Raw genomic sequence first — 21,571 nt, 5'->3', positions numbered from 1 at the left:
TTATAATTTATATAGCGCACTGTATTTTATATTTGTGCTTTTCTTCTGATACAAACCTTTTTTGTATGACAAAGTACATTTTTCAAACAACCAAGATAAATAATAATTTATTGTTATCTTTTAAACTTAGCTGTATATATTCTTCCTTCTTGTTTATAAATGAAGTAAAATTTTGTAGACTACAGGAAATGATGACTGGCCAACAAATCTTTCCTAAAAGCCTAGAATCCCATTTGTAATGTTTATTTGAACATAAAGGGAAAACCTTTAAAGTCTAAACTAGAAGTCAAACATTTATATCTATGTTACGGTATTTCTTGGCAGTTAATATAATGGATATTCACATAGTTTCAATGAGGATGAATTCATTTTGCACTTTGAAATCTACAAAATTATATAACTGTGACAGGAACCTGGAGTAATGAGGGATCTTTTTATGTGTAGGATTTTATGGATCTTTTTATCATCTTTTTAACTGATAAATTTCATTTATTGCTTTCCCACCTTTGTTTTATATAACATCTAAAAATGTTTGTATTCATTCATTCATTCAGGGGCACATTTGGTTCCCTCAAAAAAGAACTTTTAATATCTCATTTCATTTTTCAAAGATTATGAAAGTTTTCTGGCACTGATAACAATAAGATGAGCTCTGCAACCACAGAACCACCAGCCCCAGTCCTGCAGGCATATAAGCACATGCTTTAGTGTTTGCAGTACAATAGTTTGTCAGGAAAAAATTCTGCTGCTCCAACAAGTGACGCTACGTAATGTCTTCCTAACTGGTGTTAGTTTTACAATTCATGTCATAAACAGATAAGAAAAGTTAATAGCACAGAAGTACTTTATATCTCTTTGACTGTAAAGGGCTAACAAGTTCAGTAAGCCTGGCTGTCATCTGACCAGAGGACCAATCAGGAGACTGGATACTTTCAAATCTTGAGGGAGGGAAGTTTCTGTGTGTGCTGTTAGAATTTGCTTGTTGTTCACTCTGGGGGCTCAGAGGGACCAGACGTGCAACCAGGTTTCTCTCCAATCTCCCTGATACAGGCTCTTATAAGTTCAAAATAGTGAGTACTAGATAGATAAAGCGAGTTAAGCTTATGTTCGTTTTCTTTATTTGCAAATGTGCATTTGGCTGGAAGGAGTTTAACTGTGTATTTGGCTGAAGGAAGTTCAAATTCGTAATTTTGCTGAAGGATTAAATTTTGTACTTGTATACTTGGCTGGGTAGGGTTATTCCCCAGTGCCTATAGCTAAAAAACCTGTAGGCTATTCCATTTAAAATTTACAAAGACTAACTTTACTGTTTTTCTCTCTTTAAATTAAAAGTTTTTTCTTGTTTAAGAAACCTGAATTTTTTTTTTATTCTGGTGTGAGACCCACAGGGGATGGGGTCCTGGATTCACCAGGGAATTGGTGGTAGCGAAAGGAGGAAGGGGGGAGAAACGCGTTAAATTTGTCATCTGGTGTCAGGCATTACTTTCTCTCTCAGGAAGAGTCTGGGGAGGGGGAAAGAGAAGGAGGGAGAACGGTGAATTGTCCTCTCTGTTTTGTGATTCAAGGAGTTTGAATCACAGTGATTTTTCCAGGGTACCAAAGGGAGGGGAAGCCTGGGAGAGGCACGGAGGGGGAAAAAGGTTTACTTCCTTGTGTCTAAGAATCCAAGAGGATCTGGGTCTTGGGGGTTTCCCCGGCAAGGTTTTGGGGGGACCAGAGTGTACCAGGCACTGGAATTCCTGGTTGGTGGCAGCGCTACAGGTTCTAAGCTGGTAATTGAGCTTAGAGGAATTCATGCTGGTACCCCATCTTTTGAATGCTACAGTTCAGAGTGGGGAATTGTACCATGACAAATTCACTTGACTGTGTCCTTGAGAACTCTGATAAGAAGAAGCTTTAGAAAAAAAATCATGAGCCAGCATAAATATTTGACTCTCATAAGATCACTATGTCATGGTCTCATTCCACATATGACTGTCAAACAATACCTGGGGAAGCAGCTGACATCTCTCAAAATGGCACATATAGAGTGGTATTTCTTAGTATGGATATCAACTAAGGGCTCGATTATGTCTGCCCCAAGTTGCTCTGCTGAGCCTCCTCCTGCCCAACATGACTAGAATAGGCTGTGCTGGCCTTTACACACTCATTCCTCATAGGAATACAGTGTGGATGAGAGGTGTGTGCACTGACATTTCTCCCTTGGCCCAGCCATGCTCTCCCCACTTCCTATATCTTGTACACTGCCATGGACGGGCCTTCATGGAGCTAATTTTTATGCCACACAGGGGTTAAGCAACTGCTTTGCACACATACTTTACATTGAGATTGTTTCCTATAGAGAGAGAGACTGGTTTTGCCTTAAATTCATACCTTTTGGAAGAGAATGTGATGCTATGGTAGGGTGACCAGATGTCCCGATTTTATAGGGACAGTCCCGATTTTGGGGTCCTTTTCTTATATAGGCTCCTATTACCCCCGCCCCGTCTCGATTTTTCACATTTGCTGGCTGGTCACCCTATGCTACGGTGTGTTGTTCTACTCTCCCCCAGCAATGAGTGTGGCAGGAGAATAAAAATACTGACTAAAGGAAGCATTTGTGTTCATGTAATGAATATTGCAATTAATAATTTTCACTGAGACTCTTGTTTTGCAAATCTTATTCTTGCTGAGTAGTACCTACCTTCGAAAAGAGGAAGGTTTAAAAAACAAAAACAAAACAAACCCCCCAAAACCAAATCAAACCAAACACATCCTGATCCAGCATAAATGTTTAACTTCTTGAGAGCACTGTCATATGCTTTTTCTACCAATGACTGACAAGCAGCTGGCTTGTCTCACTATGGCACATCTAGAGTCGTTTATATGAATGGATACTAACTGAGGGCTCCAACATACCTTTACAGCACAACCCAATTCTCGGAGATAAGGGCCCAATCCTTTCTAGTATCTGACTAAGCGAGTGGTTCCATTTTGCCAACAGTCTCAATCAGCAGGGCTTCTTATGGGGCAAACTACTATTCAGCATAAATAAGAGTGGCAGAACTGAGCGCTCAGTAAGAAATGTAATGATGTGCCCTTTTAATGTGCCTTTTTTTTTGCTCTTTTTGGGTCTGATCCTGCCACCCTCCCTCATGTTGAATATTCACATTTATTTTCTACTAATTTGGAGCTATTCGGTATGGGTAAAGCTGGCAGAGTTGGGCTCTTTGCTTCGTTTCTTCAGAGTTGATGACTGTCTCCTAAATTTTGTAGCCACTTTTTTTCCAAAATCAAGCTAGAAAAAGAATAATCTAGCCATATAAAGATGTGGAAATTATCCTTATCAGACACTTTCTATAAAAGCATTTAACCTGTGAATAGGGACACCAAAATCAGACTCTCTCGAACAAAATCTGAACTTCTTGTATTTGTAAACTTGGGCTGAGACTTGCTAGGTCTGCTACTCAGGGCAGAACCAAAAGAGAATCGGTGAGAGAAGGCTTCTTCCTATGCCCACTGAAGTCAACTGTAAAGCTTCTATTGACTTCAGTGGTGCAGAATCAAGATCAATATGAGCACAAATGTGGGGGAAAATCCCAAGTCTTCTGTCCCTCAATTCAGGTCTATAACAGGGCTTAGACTGCAAATTGTTTCAACCACGTGCCATCTTTCCATTGCGCACAGGGAACTTGAGCCATCCCTGCCTTTACCACAACACAAATAATAATGAACCAACTTTGCTGTATTTACTTTAATGTGCGTGTGCTATATGAACCAGGCTGTGCAGGGTCTGTTTTCAGGAGCAATTACTGAATGAACTTCTGCAGGTTCACTGGGAGGTTCAGTTTCTTCCATTAAGGGATTTTTAGCTACTGTGTGATGCTATAGCCCGGTCCTGCTACCCTCTGAAGGGGAAGTTGCTTCTTGCCAGACCTAGAAACTCGAAGGAATTGGAGGGTTTTTTCTTATCATCTCTCCTTCTGAGAAGAGAGTGGCCACCATGCACTCTCTGAAGTCTCAGGGGAGAGAAAAGCAAGCCACCAGGCATGTGAAGACAGCAATGGAAAGGGGCAGAGGGGCTCTGTGCTGGCATCTGAAGAGAAAAACGCATCAGCCCATGGCTGCTGATTTTTTGGTGGGCCTAGGTTGTCATTTGAAATGAAAAGAGAATCTCAAGTCTCTGATTTTGTGCAAGTTCAAGGTTCTGTGCAAACATAGCACATAGACCTAATGCAATCACCAGGAGTTCAGAGTATACAGAAAATCAAGGGAGAATAAACCCAGTAGCTGTAAGAGCTTTAATTGCTATTGAGGTCATGACACTTTCTTCTGAACCCACACTAGGGTAAAGGTTGGGTAAAGATTAGGGTTCTCCTTTTTGGGGAGGAGGACACGTTAGTTGTTTTTTTTTTTTTGTTTAGTTATATTTTTAATATGAAGAGTTGAGTTAGACTCATAAAGACTGGCACTATAATGGCAACTACTACACTCACATGATATATCTATTGACTGTGGCCACAACTCATGAATGGATGATATTTACACTGACAGGAAAAAAACATTGTTTTAGGTACCAAGCAACAATGTTGGTGACTATTTTTCTTTCCTTCATTGCCATAACATTTCTCTTTTTCCCCATTATCTTTTCTTTTACTAAATAAAGAGTTCTAGAAGTCTCTATCCTGGCATTTAATGTCAAAGAAAACTCATTTTCACTTTGCTCTAACTGATTTGAACTGTTAAAAAATGATTTATTGCCAATTGTTTTGGGTTCTTCCTGTTCTATTTTACAAACTACAGCTAACATTTTCAAAAATGACTTACTTAGGCACTTAACTCAAACTTCCAAAAGTTCCTTATGAACCTAAGACCCATTGACTTTCAATAATACTTCAGCTTCTAGCCACCTACATCATTTTTGAAAATGGGACTTAGTTACAGGGAGATTTTCAAAGGCACAACAGTCAGCTAGGCACCTATTTCCCACTAAAAATTGATGGAAATTAGGCACTAAATTGCTATTTTTGCCTGTGAAAGTCTTCTTTTAGACTCATAAGTAAGGTAGTTGATTCTGTAAATGTTACCCAGTGTAACGCTCATTAGAAGATAAAATAAAAGAACACAAGGTGACTGAGATCATTTGTCTCCTAACTTTTTGCATTGTTAGAGAAATTTTCCCACTACTCAAGACTAGCTTTACACCTGGGTGCTATTATCTCAAAGAAGCCAAAGAATGTGGAAAATATTATCCTTATATAATTTATTAAAAGCTGAGTCAAAGAACAGGTGTTACTATTGTAAAGATTAATTCAGCAGCTTTTCTGTTCAGACCCATAAATTATTAGCTTTCAGGCCCCTCAACATTAAATTACATATACAGTGTCCATGCAGACTTAAGTGTCATTTATTAACTTTACTCTAGGATGAATTGAATCTGTCCATACTTTGCCAGCTGCACTACCTGTAGTGAGCACTGAAAACTGGTATCATTAGGTATGCCAGTCTTCTCATTGGCTCTTCACTTTACAGGCATTTCAACACCTGGGTTTTGACAGGTCCTTTTTTCTAGCAGTTAAAGTTCTGAATCGTGCTTGGCTACAACACTGACATTCCATCTCCAGATGGCTGCTATTACCACATAATTATTTTTTTTAAACTGATTTTTAACCCAATCTACCATTCTCAGATGTCACATACAGTGTAACATTGCTTAGATCAAACATTTTTTGTTCTCCCTTCTCTACCTATATTAGTACAAAGAATGACCTAATTTAAATAGTGCAATAGGTCATTATGCAAGATGCTATGTAGGCATAAATTCAAGACGAGAGCATGTTACAGCCTAAATCATTTTCGTAAAGGAAACTATTATTTACAATTATATTTTTTTTCTTCTCTGCTCTCATTGTCACAAGTTCTAGCTAAAACTAATTGTGTTGATAAGTGTCAGAGGTGTCAAAGATTTTGCACTAGATACCCAGTGGGCTGAATTTAATTACCACCTGGTCTGGCATTACTTGTGAACCCAAAGTAAAAGTAACTCTTGCACAGAGGGCAAGCACAGGGTCCTCTTAGAACACACCGGGTATATCTACACAGTAGCTGGCAAGGTGCTTTCCAGAACGAGTAAACAGATATGTGCTAGCTCTCTTCAAGCTAGCATGCTAAAAATAGCAGGTTGCAGTGGCACAGGCTGGGGTTCAGGCTAGCTGTCTGAGTACATATCCAGGGAATTATGTAGGACTGTACTCAGGATGCTAGTCCAAAACTCCACCCATGCCGCTGTGGCCACAGTGCTACTTTTACAGTGCTAGCTTGAGCACAGTTCATGCATTTCTGTCTATCTGCTCTGGGAAGCATCCTCCTAGCTCCTGTGTAGACATACCCTTAGTTGTGAGGATCTGGGCCTTTACAAAGGGGTGCTTTTCATATACAGAATACCTGAATAAGTGAGAATTTCACGTTCACAAAAGGTTGACAAATTGGGCCTATAGGTTATGCACTAACATAAAGGTAAAACAGCCAAAAGTGTAACAATGAGAGAGAAGGGGTACATATTTTTTTTTTTACTTTGGGAATCTCAATGTGTAAATTGTAACATGAAAGTCAAACCACAGGCTAACCGTGAACTTGCAATATAAGCGTGAGCAGATGTAAATCTTCAGTTTTTCAAGTGACATCATTTTCAAAAATGTATTCTGTTTATCAGACGCGATCTTCATTAATTATACATTGCTCTCCAGTGACTATTCCTGTAGGAACCTGGCATTTCTTACTGTAATGCTGTTTGTTCAAGCAGTTCTAGTTCCATGTACAAAGTGCTCTAAGCACCTGATTAAACAGTCTGGTTTTCTTCATATCCATAAAGCCAAAAATAGGTTAGGAAATAGCATACATTTTCAGCCTGACAGATCACAAGCCGCTGTGCTTAAAATAAATTCAATTTGCAGAACATTTAACATTTCCAACAAGATTATTTATAGGTAGTGCATAACCAAATATGATTGGTTAAAGCTTCAATGTATGGAGATTCATAGTGTGCATTACTTGACTTTACTTGTTCTTTCATTTAGGTCATAATCCAGTTGACCTTTACTAACATGATTGGACCTACAGCCTTCAAAGGGACTATGCTTGTATAAGAGCATAAGAATGGCCCTACTGGGTCAGACCAAAGGTCCATCTATCCCAGAATCCTGTCTTCCAACAGTGGCGAAGCCAGATGCCCCAGAGGGAATGAACAGAACAGGTAATCACCAAGTGATCCATCTCCTGTCGCTCATTCCCAGCTTCTAGCAAAATAACTTGCAGGATCTTGACTGTAGGAATGCTTGTGTAAAGAAGTACTACATGTGCAATCCTTCAACCCTCACTCATGTGAGTAATCATTATGAGAATAGCCCTACTGGAGTAAAGATTACTTCTGTGAATAAGGGGTGCAGGATTTGGCCCTATGAAAATGAGGGGAGGGGAGAATTTTTTACATATATTCTCTCAGGCACCATCAGCTCCCAACAAACATACTCACATTTATCTTGCTCTGCTTCCACACCTTCACTCTCTGTGTCACTTGGCAATATCCATGGTTGGTGGGCAAGCTGAAATTGATGTAACAATTCATCCTGTCATAAACAGATACATTTTAGATAAATTACATAGAAAGGTTGGCTTTGAATACTGATAGAAGCAAGCACTTCAATCTCAGTTAATTGGACAGATGAAAGCCTCAATAAAATCCAGTACTCTCTCATCAAAATAACCCAGAATTTAAATGGTTTTCAGATAAGGCAAGAAAATTTGGGGCTCATTTTACTTCTCCTGTTAATCTGAGAAAGGATTCGTTTTTGAATTAATATTGTTATGGATTCCTGTACACTTATCTTGGAAATTACAGTCATACAAAACCCAGTGGAAACATGTTCTGAATGCCAGTACTCCATATATCCCAGTATTACCAGGATCATGTCCTGAGATATCATGCAATAAGAGGGGAACAGGTTTTGATCCAGTGGGGCTTGATCCTGCTCCCATATAAGTCAAAGGCAAAACTCCCATTGACTTCTATAGTGCAAGATCAAAAAGCAAAAATCTTACCCAAAGCCTACTGAAGTCAATGGAAATTTTTCCATTGACTTCAGTCGGAGAAGAAGCAGGATCATGATGAATTATTTAAAACTTATTTTTACCTCCAACATATCACAAAGCTATTGGGATAGTGGAAGTGGGGCTTTGAACAATTGATTGGCATCAAAATGTAAATACTATTTTTATTAAGAGACGGCTGGGCATGTGTTTATTTTTTAAACTGTTTACAGTCAGTTCTTAATATAAAATAATACAATGGCAACTTTCTTTATAATATTCTTGGGTTTCAGAGAGAGAGGCAGGGAAGGGCAGTTTAGCAACCAAATGTAAATAGATAGTCTTAACATTTCAGTGGTAAGTCTGACTGAAAATAAAGGTTATAAAGATCATGAAACAGATCCTCAGAATCTCGCTCTAAATACTCAGAATCTGTTACCTTACATATGAATAGGGAATGCTTTAAAAAAAATCTATTAACAAAAATTAAAGTTCAACAGTGAAAGTTGCTATGCACAAAGCTGAGGTCCAAAAACTTCAGCATTATGAACGTTTATTTTTATTGTGTTTTCTTAGTTGCAGTGACTGTAGTGCAGAGCTGGGCAAAGTTTTCTGGTTTATGGAGCAGAATTCCTGAAGCATGGGAGCATTGTTTATGCCGCTATCACACTGATTAGTCCACTTTTTTAGCCCTTCTGATCATCTGGTCACTCAACGATTTTCCTAAAGCATAAGGACAGAAAAGACAGTTACTCACCTTTGTAACTGTTGTTCTTCAGGATGTGTTGCTCATATCCATTCCAATTAGGTGTGCGCGCGCAGCATGCATGCTCGTCGGAAGATTTTTACCCTAGCAACACTCAGTGGGTCGGCTGAATCGCCCCCTGAACTGGCGCCGCTATAGCGCCGGATATATACCTCTGCCAACCCAACGGCCCTTCAGTTCCTTCTTGCTGGCTACTCCAACAGTGGGGAAGGAGGACGGGTTTGGAATGGATATGAGCAACACATCTCGAAGAACAACAGTTACAAAGGTGAGTAACCATCTTTTCTTCTTCGAGTGCTTGCTTATATCGATTCCAATTAGGTGATTCCCAAGCCTTACCTAGGCGGTGGGGTTGGAGTGAGACGTTGCAGAATGCAAAACTGGTGAGCCAAAGGCTGCATCATCTCTGGACTGCTGAACCAATGTGTAATGTGAGGCAAAGGTGTGAATCGATGACCAGGTAGCAGCGCGACATATTTCCTGGATGGGGACATGGGCCAGAAAGCGCAGATGAGGCTGTGCGCCTGAGTTAGAATGGCAGTGGAGATGGCTAGCCAGAAGTGAGCCATATCATAGCATGTTTGGATGCAGGATGTCACCCAAAGAGAAATTCATTGGAGAGAGCCGGCATGCTTTCACCGGTCTGCCACTGCTACAAAGAGCTGAGGCAGACGTCGGAAGGGCTTTTTGTCTCCTCGAATTATAAAAAAAAGCGAGAGTCCTGCGGACATCCAAGGTAGTTAGTTTTGTTCGCGACGCGATGAGTGCGACTGTGAGAAAAAGACTGGAGAAAGATGTCTTGATTGACATGAAAAGCAGACATCAACCTGGGAGTAAAGAGGGTGCGGTCCGCAGCGTACCTTGTCCTTTGTTGGAATACCATTTACGGGGATCCGCTGTCAAGGCCCGAAGCTCCGATTACTCGTCTTGCCGAGGTGATAGCGATGAGGAAGCCTGTCTTCCAGGAGAGGTAACAGCAGCGAGGCAGGTGGCCAAGAGGCTCAAAAGGGGCACCCATAAGTCGGCTAGCATCAGGTTTAGATCCCAGGTAGGGGTCGGGGCGTCTGACTTGAGGGTACAACCGCTCCAAATCCCTTAGGAACCTGGAAACTATGGGGTGAGAAAGAATTGAACTGGCCACTTTTTTCCCTGATGGAAGGTGGTAAAATAGCTCCAGGTGGCACCTTTAGAGGAGACCGCCAGGCCGCTGCTCTTTCAGGGGACCATAGGTAACCGCAGACAGTAGGGACAGATACTGGCCAGGGACTTAAGTTTTCCTACTGGTAGCTCAGAGTAAACGGTTCCACTGTGGCAAGTATGTCGTCCTTGTGGAAGGCTTCTACTGCCCAACAGCACCTGGTGTAACCGAGGCAAGAGCCACGCAACTCAGACTGGCTCAACCACACAGCAGCCATGTGTGAGATAAGGGATGCAGTCCGGATGTGTGAAAGCCTGCCTGAAGTCTCTGTGTTTGAGATCCGTCCAGAGGCAGGGGCGATCGGGGTCTTGCCACTGAGAAGTCGAACAACAGGTGTACCAATGCTGCCTTGGCCAGTAGCTGGAGCAATGAGCGGATCAGTGGGCTCGTCGTCCCCTGCGGAGCTTGACTAGGCTCTGGTGGATGCGGAAACGTGGGAGGCATAAAATAGGTGCCCTCTTCCATGGGATCAGGAATGCGTCTCGAGAGGGAGCCGGGAACGCCTTGGAAAGGCAGAACAACCTGGCATTTCCTGTTCTCTTGGGAAGGCAAGAGGGTCTATGGGGGAAAGCCCCACCTCTCGGAAAAACAGGAATGGATAATATCTGACGAATTGACCATTGTGAGACAAGAATGGACCTGCTTAAGGTGATGCTGCCAAGTGTTCTGGACTCTTGAGAGAATAAGACCGCACCAAATTGATACCGGTGGGTTATGCAAAAGTCCAGAGGCGGATGGCTTCTTGACAAAGGAGGGAGGAGCGTCGCTCCGCCCTGCTTGTCAATATAAAATACAGGGCCGTTGTGTTGTCGAGTGACACTGTACACAACGGCCTTATAGAATGGTCCCAAACAACACTGGCAATGACTAGACGGAAGCTCTCAGTCCCTCACCCATTGATGTGCAGGGCCAGCCCTTGGGGCAACAGAGACTTGAAGGGTGAAGGGCTCTGACGTGGGCACCCCAACCCAGAGATGACGGGTCTGTGGTTAGGCGCCACGGGGTTCGGTGGAGTGAATAGCATCCCTGCGCACACAGAGAGGGGTCTAACCCAAGTACAGGAGTCGAAAACCTTTCTGGGAGATTAGTCATCACCGAATCCAGCCCTTCTGCTGTGTGGACGGTATATTGAAAGCAAGCCAAGGTTGGAAGGACGGGACGTAGCCCTCGCGTACTTGTCAGAAGGTGAGGAGGCATGTGGACAATTAGGCCAAGGCATGCGCAACCGACGTTGTCGGAAAGTGATTTAAACTCGAATTATTGAAAATGCGACTCGGGGAGGCAGCGACTCTGGCCAGATCGAGAGTCCAGAACAGCTCTGATTGAAAGTCTATTCTCTGCGTGGGTGTCAGAGTAGATTTTCTGTGTCGATCATGAGCTCTAGGTCCCGAAGGTCTCTGATGATGCACAGGTGCTGCGATGACTTGTGACTGGGAAGTCCCTCGAATGAAGCCAATCGTCGAAAGATACGGGTAGAAGCGTGTTGTCATAAACCGATAGCTAAGGGTAATGTTTTTTTACCTGTAAGGGTTACAAAGGGAACCAAACACTTGACCAAGGACCAATCACGGAAACGGATTTTCAAAGTGAGGAAGGGAACTCTGGTTGTTTGTCTTTGTTCCTGTTTCGTTTGTTTCTCCGCTAATAGGAAAGTTTTTTTTCTATCGCAAGCTTCTTTCTACCGTTCTGTTCCCTCAGTTGTAAGTACAAAAGGTAGCAACAAAGGCTTTTGATATGTTTGTTTTGTATTTACATGTGAATTGCTGGAATGTTTTAAATTGGATATCTTTTTGAATCAGACTTGTTATTAATAGTCTTATATAGCAATAGCTGTAATGTCATCTTGATGCATGAGTTATATTCTTATGTCTTCTTTCTTTTTAATATAAAGTTTTTCTTTTTAAGACTTGTGAGTTTTCCTCTCCTGGTAGGTTAAGGAAGCAAGGGAGGGGATTCTTCTTTGTGTGGTCTACGGAAGGGTAAGCTCAGCAGCACCAGAAATCTGGTGGGAAGGGGGAATAGAGAGATAAAATCATCTCTGTTTCCTTGTGCTGAGGTTTGTCCTCTTGTGGAAGAAAGGGGAAAGGCTTCTGGTATTGTGGATGTAAAGAGATTGCATCAAAAACTCTCAAGTTAGCCCAGAGAGGAAACAGTCTGGGGGAGAGAGGGAGGGGAAGGGGAATGGAGTATTTCCCCTTGCCGTAAGACTAAGAGCTTCGGTCTTGGGGGCCCCCCAGGGAAAGGATTGGGGAGACCCGGGAGAGTTTATCAGGTACTCCGAATCCTGATTGGTGGCAGCGAGATAAGATCCGAACTGGTAATTAAGCTTGGAGGTTCAGGCTAAGCACCCAGATTTTGGACGCTAAGGTCCAGATTTGGGACAGGAGGCTTATTACACGTGTACTCAACGACGCCGGAGGGAGGAGGCTACTACAGCCATGCATTTGGTGAAGACCCTTGGAGCTGTAGAAAGGTCAAAGGGAAGTACCGTGAACTGAAAGTGTTGGCGGTTGACCACAAAATGGAGGTACCATCTGTGTGGTGGATAAATTGCAATGTGGAAATAAGCTCCTTCATATCTTGGGCGGCATACCAGTCTCCCGGATCCAGGGATGGGATGATGGTCCCCAGGGATACCATGCGGAACTTCAGCTTTATCAGGAATTTGTTGAGTTCTTACAGGTCTAGGATCAGTCGTAGACCTCCCTTTGCCTTGGGGATTAAGAAGTAGCAGGAATAGAACCCCTTGCCCCCCATGTCTTTTGGCACCTCCTCTATGGCTCTCAGTTTTAGGAGCGCCTGGACCTCTTGTAAGAGGAATTGCTTGTGAGAGGGGTCCCTGAAGAGGGACGGTAGGGAGGGGTGGGGTTGAAACAAACTGGAGGTGGTATCCCATTTCCACCATGCAGAGGACCCAACGATCTGAGGTTAGCTGGGACCAGGCAGGGAGGAAATGAGAGAGGTGGTTGAAAAAGGAGGGAGAAGGATCCGGTAGGATAACTAGTGGGCCGTCCTCGGGCGTCCCATCAAAAGTTTTGCTTGGGCCCCGTTGGTGGTTTAGGAGGCACTTGACTTTGGGTTCCTTGATGGCCAGACTGCCTCCGCCGATTACTCCTGCCACGCCTTCTGGTAGTGTCCTGATGCGGCCTAGTCTGGTTGTAAGGGCGGTGTGGCTGGGGCCGGAAGGACCTTCGTTGGGTCACTGGCGTGTGCATGCCCAGTGAGCGCATTATGACACGATTGTCCTTCAGACTTTGCAACCTGGGGTCAGTTTTGTCTGAGAAAAGGCCCTGGCCCTCAAAGGGTAAATCCTGAATGGTCTGCTGCAATTCAGGAGGAAGGCCTGAAGCCTGGCGCCAGGAGATATGCCTCATCGTCACTCCGGATGCCAGAGTTCTGGCAGCCAAGTCCACTGCATCCAGAGAGGCCTGGAGGGAGGTTCTTGCTACCTTTTTACCCTCTTCAAGCAGGGCCGTAAACTCTGGACGGGACTCCTGGGGAAGAAGCTCCGTAAACTTCCCCACGTTCACCCACATATTAAATTTATACCGACTTAGGAGGGCTTGTTGGTTTGCCACCCTAAGTTGGAGGCCCCCAGCCAAGTATATTTTGCGGCCTAAGAGCTCCATGCGTCTAGCCTCCTTCGCCTTAGGAGCTGATGGTTGCTGGCCATGACGCTCCCGTTCGTTCACTGATTGGACAACCAGAGAGCAGGGAGGTGGGTGGGTGTAGAGATATGCATACCCCTTTGAGGGGACCATATATTTCCTCTCTACTCCCCTAGCTGTAGGTGGAATTGAAGCTGGGGATTGCCAAATGGTGTCCGCATTGGCTTGTATAGTGTGGATGAACGGGAGAGCCACTCTAGCAGTGCATCAGCCGATAAGATGTCCACGACGGGGTCCTCTATTTCAGTGACCTCCTCCATCTTCAAGTTCATATTCTGGGCCACTCGCCTCAAGAGGTCTTGATGGGCCCTGAGATCGACTGGTGGAGGGCCTGAGGAGGATGTTCCTGCTACCGCCTCATCAGGTGAAACGGAAGAGGAGAGGCCCGGGACCAACAGGTCCTGAGGTGGGTCGTGTACTTGAGGGGCGTCATCTGCATCAGGTGGAACCTTGGTGACTGCAGATGGAACTGGAGCCTCATCCGTGCCTGTAGGGGGAGGGTGGCTCACTGTCACCTCTGGTACCTGGTGTTCTGACGGGGCCGAGCATTGAGACACTGATGGGGCACCTTGGGCCTGGTGGTATGCCTATGGTGTCCAGAAGGACCAGTGATGAGGCCCTTGTTTGTGGCTTTGTCTCTCCAGATATTGGCTGGGGACGTCAGAGTCACCCTCCTGACGGTAGGATGCACTGCCAGCCTGAGACGATACTGATGTGTGTCTCGAAGGCCACGATGGTGCCAAGAGACCCTGGGAGGGTGACATTGTTCTTGACGCTTGATTCCGGGGAGCGGTACCGGGAGCTATGGCGGTACTGCGAGCAAGACCGGGACCTTCTACCGTACCAGTGCCGGGAAGTTGACCGGGATCTCGAGTCCCTTCGTCTGGAGCGACTGCGGTATACACGGTACTGAGATCGGTGCTGAGAGCCGGATCAGTGCCGGGAGTATCTCTCTAGTGAACGAGATGTTGAACGTCGCTGTGAGTGCGACCGGTACCGCGATGGAGAGCGGTGCCGGAACTGCAAGTGGCGCCAGGAGCAGGAACGACGTGATCAAGAGTGTCTGCGAGACTGTGATCTGGAATGACGTCTCTCTGGTGGACCGACGGAAGGAGGCCTTACCAGGGCCGGCTTGCCGATGGATTGAACAACCCGCACCGGCGGTGCCGGGGGTTGAGGATGTATCGGCTCCGTCATAGCAATGAGCTCCCTTGCCATAGAGAAGGTCTCTGGCGTAGAAGGGAGAACAAGCTCAACCACAGCAGGAGCCGGGGAGCTGTCTGGCACCGGACTCAACGGCCCTTGTGGGACTGGAATCGACGGTGCCGCGCCAGGTGGAGCTGCAATCTGTGGTGCCGGTGTCGATGGTGCCGCAGCGGATGATGGTGCCCGACGAACCATCTTAGATGAGTGCTCCTTCTGTGAGGCTGGAGTTGGAGCACTATGTCATTTGCCTGGTATTGATGTTAGACTTATGGGTCTGTAATTGCCGGGATCACCTCTAGATCCCTTTTTAAATATTGGCATTACATTAGCTATATTCCAGTCATTGGGTACAGAAGCTGATTTAAAGGACAGGTTACAAACCATAGTTAATAGTTCTGCAATTTCACATACAAGTTATTTCAGAACTCTTGGGTGAATGCCATCTGGTCCCGGACACTTGCTACTGTTAAGTGTATCAATTAATTCCAAAACCTCCTCTAGTGACACTTCAATCTGTGACAATTCCTCAGATTTGTCACCTACAAAGGATGGCTCAGGTTTGGGAATCTCCCTAACATCCTCAGCCGTGAACACTGAAGCAAAGAAAGAACTTCCCATTGTAAACAGCTGCATCAAGTATCATGGGGCAGAAATGCTTATTAAGTATGTTCAGAAAGCCCACCTCTCCTTTTCTAAGCATCCAGGAGCCAAGGCATGCCGGACAGCCAAAAAGGAGTACTGATGGCTAACAGAGTGGTGTCCCAATCACAAAGATGGCAGAAGTCACATTGCTTTGGTGGTCAGGTTCTGTCCCCATATGGCCTCGGTAGGTAAGAGAGTCATGGACTGCTTTCTTCAATTAGGGGGCAAGGGGAAATGACTGTGCAGTTGCCACCACAGCTTTTGCCTATACCCACAGCCTTCCCCAGTGGATATCTCCAGGGTGACTCCCCAAAATAATGGAAAGTTGTTCAGGAACACGGTTAGCGAGTGACAAGTTGGGCTTGTGGCCAGGCCACTGGCAGACAATGTTACATTGCCCTCAGTAAGCAAAGGAAGACCACCTGGGAACAGAAGCCAATGAGGAGAAGGCAGGCAGGGTTATGAGGGACTTCCAGTACTGCTTGGGGATGAGGAGGGAGATACCAAAATTTGCGCAGGTGCCACATCAAGGGAAGAGCAAAATCAAGGATCATCACAACTACAACCATAACAAGGGTGCATGTGTTAGAGGCCTGCAGGTGTCTGAGTTGTCCCTTCATTTTTCAAAACAGATCAGAAGAAAGCAGGTGAGCCGGTCACCCCAAGACGTCACTTGATGGAGCTCATATGCCCAGTGTATGTTTGTGGAGTGTTGCATCTACCCTGCCACCCTTAAAAGTTGGGGTGTTTGATATTGCATGGGCAGCATTCCCCTTAAGTCCAGACTTTGGTTATCTCCTGGAGGTCCTTTGCACATTTAGGGTTATCCCACATCTTTTCATTACTAATTCTTTTTGCATAGGAAGAGCCTGTACTATAGCCAGTGCAGATCACCAGGATGGAAAGTGCAGTCATTGACTGTTGGAGACTGGGGTGTTTTATGCCATACATCAGGAATTACTTAATACGAATGGGGATTCCTAATATTTACGTTTCTTCCACTTCCTAGTTCATCTTACAATTTTGACTCTAAGCAGGTAGGAATTGTGAGATGCAGTGTTATCCATTAGACCACCTCTCAGACACGAACACAGCTAGGTTTTGAAGTGGATAAGGTTAATGGGCAGGTGGCTCCTGACATGAGCCTTACTCATTTGGATGGAGTTTCCAGGGTATGAAGAAGTTGCTGTTTAAAATCAAGCAGGACTGGACCATTTTAAGACTGTATGTTTCCCAGGAAGGAGGAGCATGGTCAAATATGCTACCAATGGAGAGTAGTCTCCCTGGCTTCCACTGTAGAAAGGTCCAGGAAAACATGAAAACCAAGTGAGGAAGCACTTTGGGTGGGATTCACATGGACTTAAGCATCTGCCACTTTCAGAGCCTAAGTTCAACATTTAGGCACCACTGATATTCACAAAAGCCCTACTCAGCTACTGTCTAATCCCATAGGTGCCTAACCTCCCTTGGTCTTTAAGGTTATGGCATTAAAGACCCCCCAAAACATCTAAATGTCAGTGTCTGGGCATGCATACAGCTGGAGGAGTGGGGGGGCTGAGTGGCTAGGCTCTCTGGCTCCTGGAAGGAGGCTGAGCAGTCAGGCTCTGTGTCTCTCTGGCAGCTGGGCTGGAAGGCTCTTGTCAATGTCACAAGTGATTTTTTTCCCCCTCGAAAACCCTTTCTGCAAAAAAATTTCATGTTTGTGGCATTTCATTTCAGTCCATTTCAACAATGCACAATTTTCAGAGGAAGGGGATGTCAGTTTTCCAGCCAGATCTAATGGGAGTGCCTGGCTCCCCACCTTCTACAGCTGTGGAGTCACTTTTGCCTCAGTTTACCTATCTCCACAGCATACATTACAACTCTCTAAACAACAGTGATTTTTAAAATTTTTGCTCTAAAAATAATTCACCTGATTTAACATCTTTTATGCCCTATGTCATTTCCAAACCCATTTTAAGGACAGTAATATGCTTTCAGAAATAGCTCATCTAAAGGAAATGCTAATATAACTCTGCAAAAATAGCATTAAAGTCTCTGTACTAACCAACTTATTTAAAAAGTGTTCTAAATTCGGTAATTCAATTTCCAAAGTAACTTGTCTTTCTTTTCACCACAGACTAATTATGTAAAACCCACTACTATGTAAGAAACAGGCTTTTTTTAATGCTATGAATCAGCCCAGTTTGCAAAGCAGTATTAAACTTATTAGCTACTGGCTCTATTATATTAGCTTTTCTTCTCATTTCAAAGTAATTTAGTGATATTATAAAGCAAATCTACCAATTCAAAACTTTAGTAATCACTATTATCTGTCAAATATTTGAGTGGCTTTTCTGTTGGATAAAAGTAAGATTAGTCAGCTCTGTGAACAAAAAATTAACCCTTATATTTCTAAAATAATCTTGATTAAAATTCCATACGTAAGCATTCTCATAGAAATTGTATTGCTCTCAGTGGGCATTAATTCTGCTGTAGTTTATGAACTTTTACCAATAAAAATCAAATCAAGTTCCAAAATAAATAAATATATTCCTCCAAGCCTAACTACAAGAAACTAAAATACAAATAAAAAACCCTCATATCCTAATTTTATAGTTTTTATGGTCTTAAAATTAGTAAAAAATAAATATATTGGAAATCTTACTTCTGACAAACTGATTCTTTGAGGGACAGTTCCAATAATATCTCCGCCCATTTCTACAGCTAGCCCTGAAGGAGTGCCAAGAGTCCTCCCAATTTGACTCTTCGACGTTAAGGATCTGCTCCTTTGCATACTAAGGATTCCATCCTTATTTCCCTGGTTGCTAGAGGTATGAGATCGTGGCAACAAACTATTTGGGGTTGCAGGTCTGCTTCCTGGAGTCGATGGCGTTGGAGGCCTGTTGCTCTGCATATTGGAAGTCTGAGGCCTACTGTTTGAGATACTGGAGATCTGCGCTCTGCTGTTAGTAGGAAGCGGTGATGATTTGTTTCCTTGCAGCTGCAGCTGAATATTTTTCCCAGTTTGACTTGGCACTTGAGGCCTTGAATTTTGTCCTACTGTGGCTTGAAGATTTCCTGGATGATGTGATGCAACTAAATTAATATGTGGACTATTACTTGCTTCTTCCCAGAGTGCTAGGTCCTTTTCAATGTCTGCACACAGAAAAAAGACAACAGTAACATTAAAGTAAAAAGAAGGATACACTGAGGATGTGTCCACATGGAGACTTGGTGCATGGCAAGCCAGGGTCTGAATGTACAGTGCTCTAGCCTGCTGTACACTAAATTATCATGTGGACCCTGTGATCATGAACTGAAAGTTCCATGGGGCTCTTCGATGTTCTGCTGTTTGAAACAGCAGGTCAAAGAGCATTTTTGGTATATAATAGCCGGGTCCATATGGACAGTTAAGCACAGCAGGCTAAAGTGCTGCAAATGTATACTGCACACTGTCTGTCTGTGTAGAGAAGCCTAACATATGTAATTTCTCTTCTTTGTGATTTTAAAATTGATTTAAAGTATGAATGAATGGTGAACACAGCTTGAGATTGTGGAGAGAAAACCTACTCATCATCTCTCAGCCGACCCTGCAATGGAAGACAGAGAACTAACAATCCAAAATATATGTTTTTGCAAGCCATTTCTCCTTCAAAGTTCATTCCTCAGAAATGGAATACGACATCATTTTGTAATTATCTTTTCTTGATATGAAAAGCATTAAAATCAATAATAACCTCCATTATTTCTCCCAAGTTATATTCCCTTAACTTCTATGAGGTTTCTCTTTAGTAACAAATAAAGACTGGCAAAAACTCTGGCTCTCAGCAAACCTCAGCTGTTGTGAGGGTGGAATCTAAACCCGATTCACAATCTGAATTTTACTCCTGGATCCTATCCTTATAAGTGACCAAACATGCTCGAACTCTGGTATGTTTGAAATTTTGACAGATTCTGGATCTGAATTTTGTGGTTCTAATCCATCTCAGCATCTAATTCCATGGACACACGGTTTGAAAATGCACAGGTTTCAATAAGTTCAGCAGAAGCCATGCATTAAAATCCAAGCGTAGAATTTGGTCCATAAAGGGGCTTCAACGTTACACAAGTCAAACTCTCAATCAGTTCGGTGGGAGTTTTCCTTTCTAAGGTATTAAAAAATAAAGCCCTATCTTGGCCAGGACAATTCAATGTTACTGACGAATCTTTGCTTCTGAATTCATTCAAAAGCTATTTATGTTTCTAATTTACAGGTAAATTATTTCATTACAGTGTGTCCAACAAAGTTCAAGTAATGGTGGTTTGGTACTTTACTATGCTAGCAAAATGAAAACCCTCACAAGTAAACATGTCAAGGAACTTGACAAGACATTCCTTGAATCATCTAGTTTATATTCCACCACTGTTGTCAATTTCACACCCTCACTGGCAGATGACTCTATTTAACTTTGTTTTGAGATACACAATCACCTTCCTTTAGAACCAACAGCAGTGTCATTTTGCTTTAAACAGTATGAGCCACATTCTCAGCAGTTGAGAACTGGCATAGCCCCATGGACTACAAGCTGTATTTGTATAATGAAGCCTCCAACCCACAGAAAATCTGCACTGCATTTGTGACTTAACAGCAAAGACTTCAGGATACAAGAAATCCTACAGCAATCCCAAATCTGATTTTCTAAAACTATTATTTAGAATCTATTCTTACTCACTTCCACCTGTGTTTACCAAATATGCACAATGTTTATACTATACATTTATAAATTATGAGTATACACAAGTAGAATTGGTCTACATTAAAATGTGCTCATATTTTATTAAATATTTTATTCATTTACTTTTTTAAAAATAAAAAAAAATTGTATCTGCTGGTCTAAAATAAGATATTCAACATGTTAGAAGACTAGTCCACTAGAGAAGGTAGACTAAAAATTATCAGTGAAATCTCAAAGGATATACTACCCAGGCTCTTTAGTGAACAAATGTTTTCCTACTAGCAAATTTACAAGGGTCATTATTGTTTATATATTCACTAGACAGTTAAGGATATTTCTTATTGTTGCTTTAAACTTAAAACAATTTAAATGAAACACTGACCTCATTAAAATCAAGCAGTTGTTTGCATTTTACCTTTTGAAATAATTACTGTATGCTTTAAAAAAAATCAATACATGTCATTTTGAAATTTGTAAGATATCTGGTTCAAATCTCAGGGGTCAACAAGCAATAATGTAAGTTTCATAATTTAAACCAAATGTGGTATGTGTTCTTTTAAATTAAAATTAACCTGTATCATTGCAAAATGACTAAACTCTTTAACTTCCTCGCCTTGATGCAGAGGAGATCATGCTGGAAAACTGATCTAGAATATCCATGCTTTAGTAAGAGTTCTATAAACATTATATTCTTTGTCCATGTTTCCATGATTTTAAATTAGTGATTGATTCTACAGAAAAAAAAACGATTTTAATCACTTTCTCCATATATAATTAAAAAGATTTTCACAACTGTTCAGTTTTATTTAATACATACCACATCTGTTGATTTTACTTCAACATCAACTTTTCCAACTAAATGAATAAACCTAGTTTTGAATTTCCAACACTACAGTATTATTTGATACACATCAAATACTGTAATTGGGACACGACTTGGGATTTTGTCAGAAAACCTCCTGTTAATGTTATTTAAATGAAAATAACATGTGGGTAACAGAGTGATCCAAGGGTATCCTATTTACGCATCAGAAATACCAGAACAACAGTTTGATTCACAACACATTCATAAGGTTTTTAACACATTAAAAAGTTTTTTTTTGTGATAAAACACATTCAGGAAGAGGGCAGTGACCACAGAATTATTTCTTCAAACCAAACAGAAAAGTTGCCTGAATTAACTACCAACAAAAAAGCCTCTCACCCTGTGTATAATATAAAGCTGCCACTGGACAACTGTAACTTATGTGACTGGCATTTAGATGAAAGCATTATGGTGCAGTCCGCAGGGAATGATGGGGGCACTGTATAGGTGAAAATTTGAACCTGC

The 21,571-nt window shown here is 42.7% G+C and overlaps 1 protein-coding gene across 1 annotated transcript in view; it reads right to left on the bottom strand.

The window, feature by feature from the left end:
• Positions 1 to 21,571, bottom strand: part of C2H8orf34 (chromosome 2 C8orf34 homolog) — a 307,615-nt gene that overhangs the window by 4,938 nt on the left and 281,106 nt on the right. Inside the window, exons 12-13 of the mRNA XM_075063069.1 lie at positions 18,192 to 18,682; positions 7,511 to 7,604 (exon numbers count right to left, since the gene is read on the bottom strand). Of these exons, the coding sequence (XP_074919170.1) occupies positions 7,511 to 7,604; positions 18,192 to 18,682 (585 nt within the window). The remainder of the gene's footprint in view (positions 1 to 7,510; positions 7,605 to 18,191; positions 18,683 to 21,571) is intronic.

Source organism: Chelonoidis abingdonii, chromosome 2 (assembly GCF_003597395.2).
Source record: "Chelonoidis abingdonii isolate Lonesome George chromosome 2, CheloAbing_2.0, whole genome shotgun sequence".
NCBI classification, from domain to species: Eukaryota; Metazoa; Chordata; order Testudines; family Testudinidae; genus Chelonoidis; species Chelonoidis abingdonii.
This window is presented reverse-complemented; position numbering and strand designations above follow the sequence as displayed.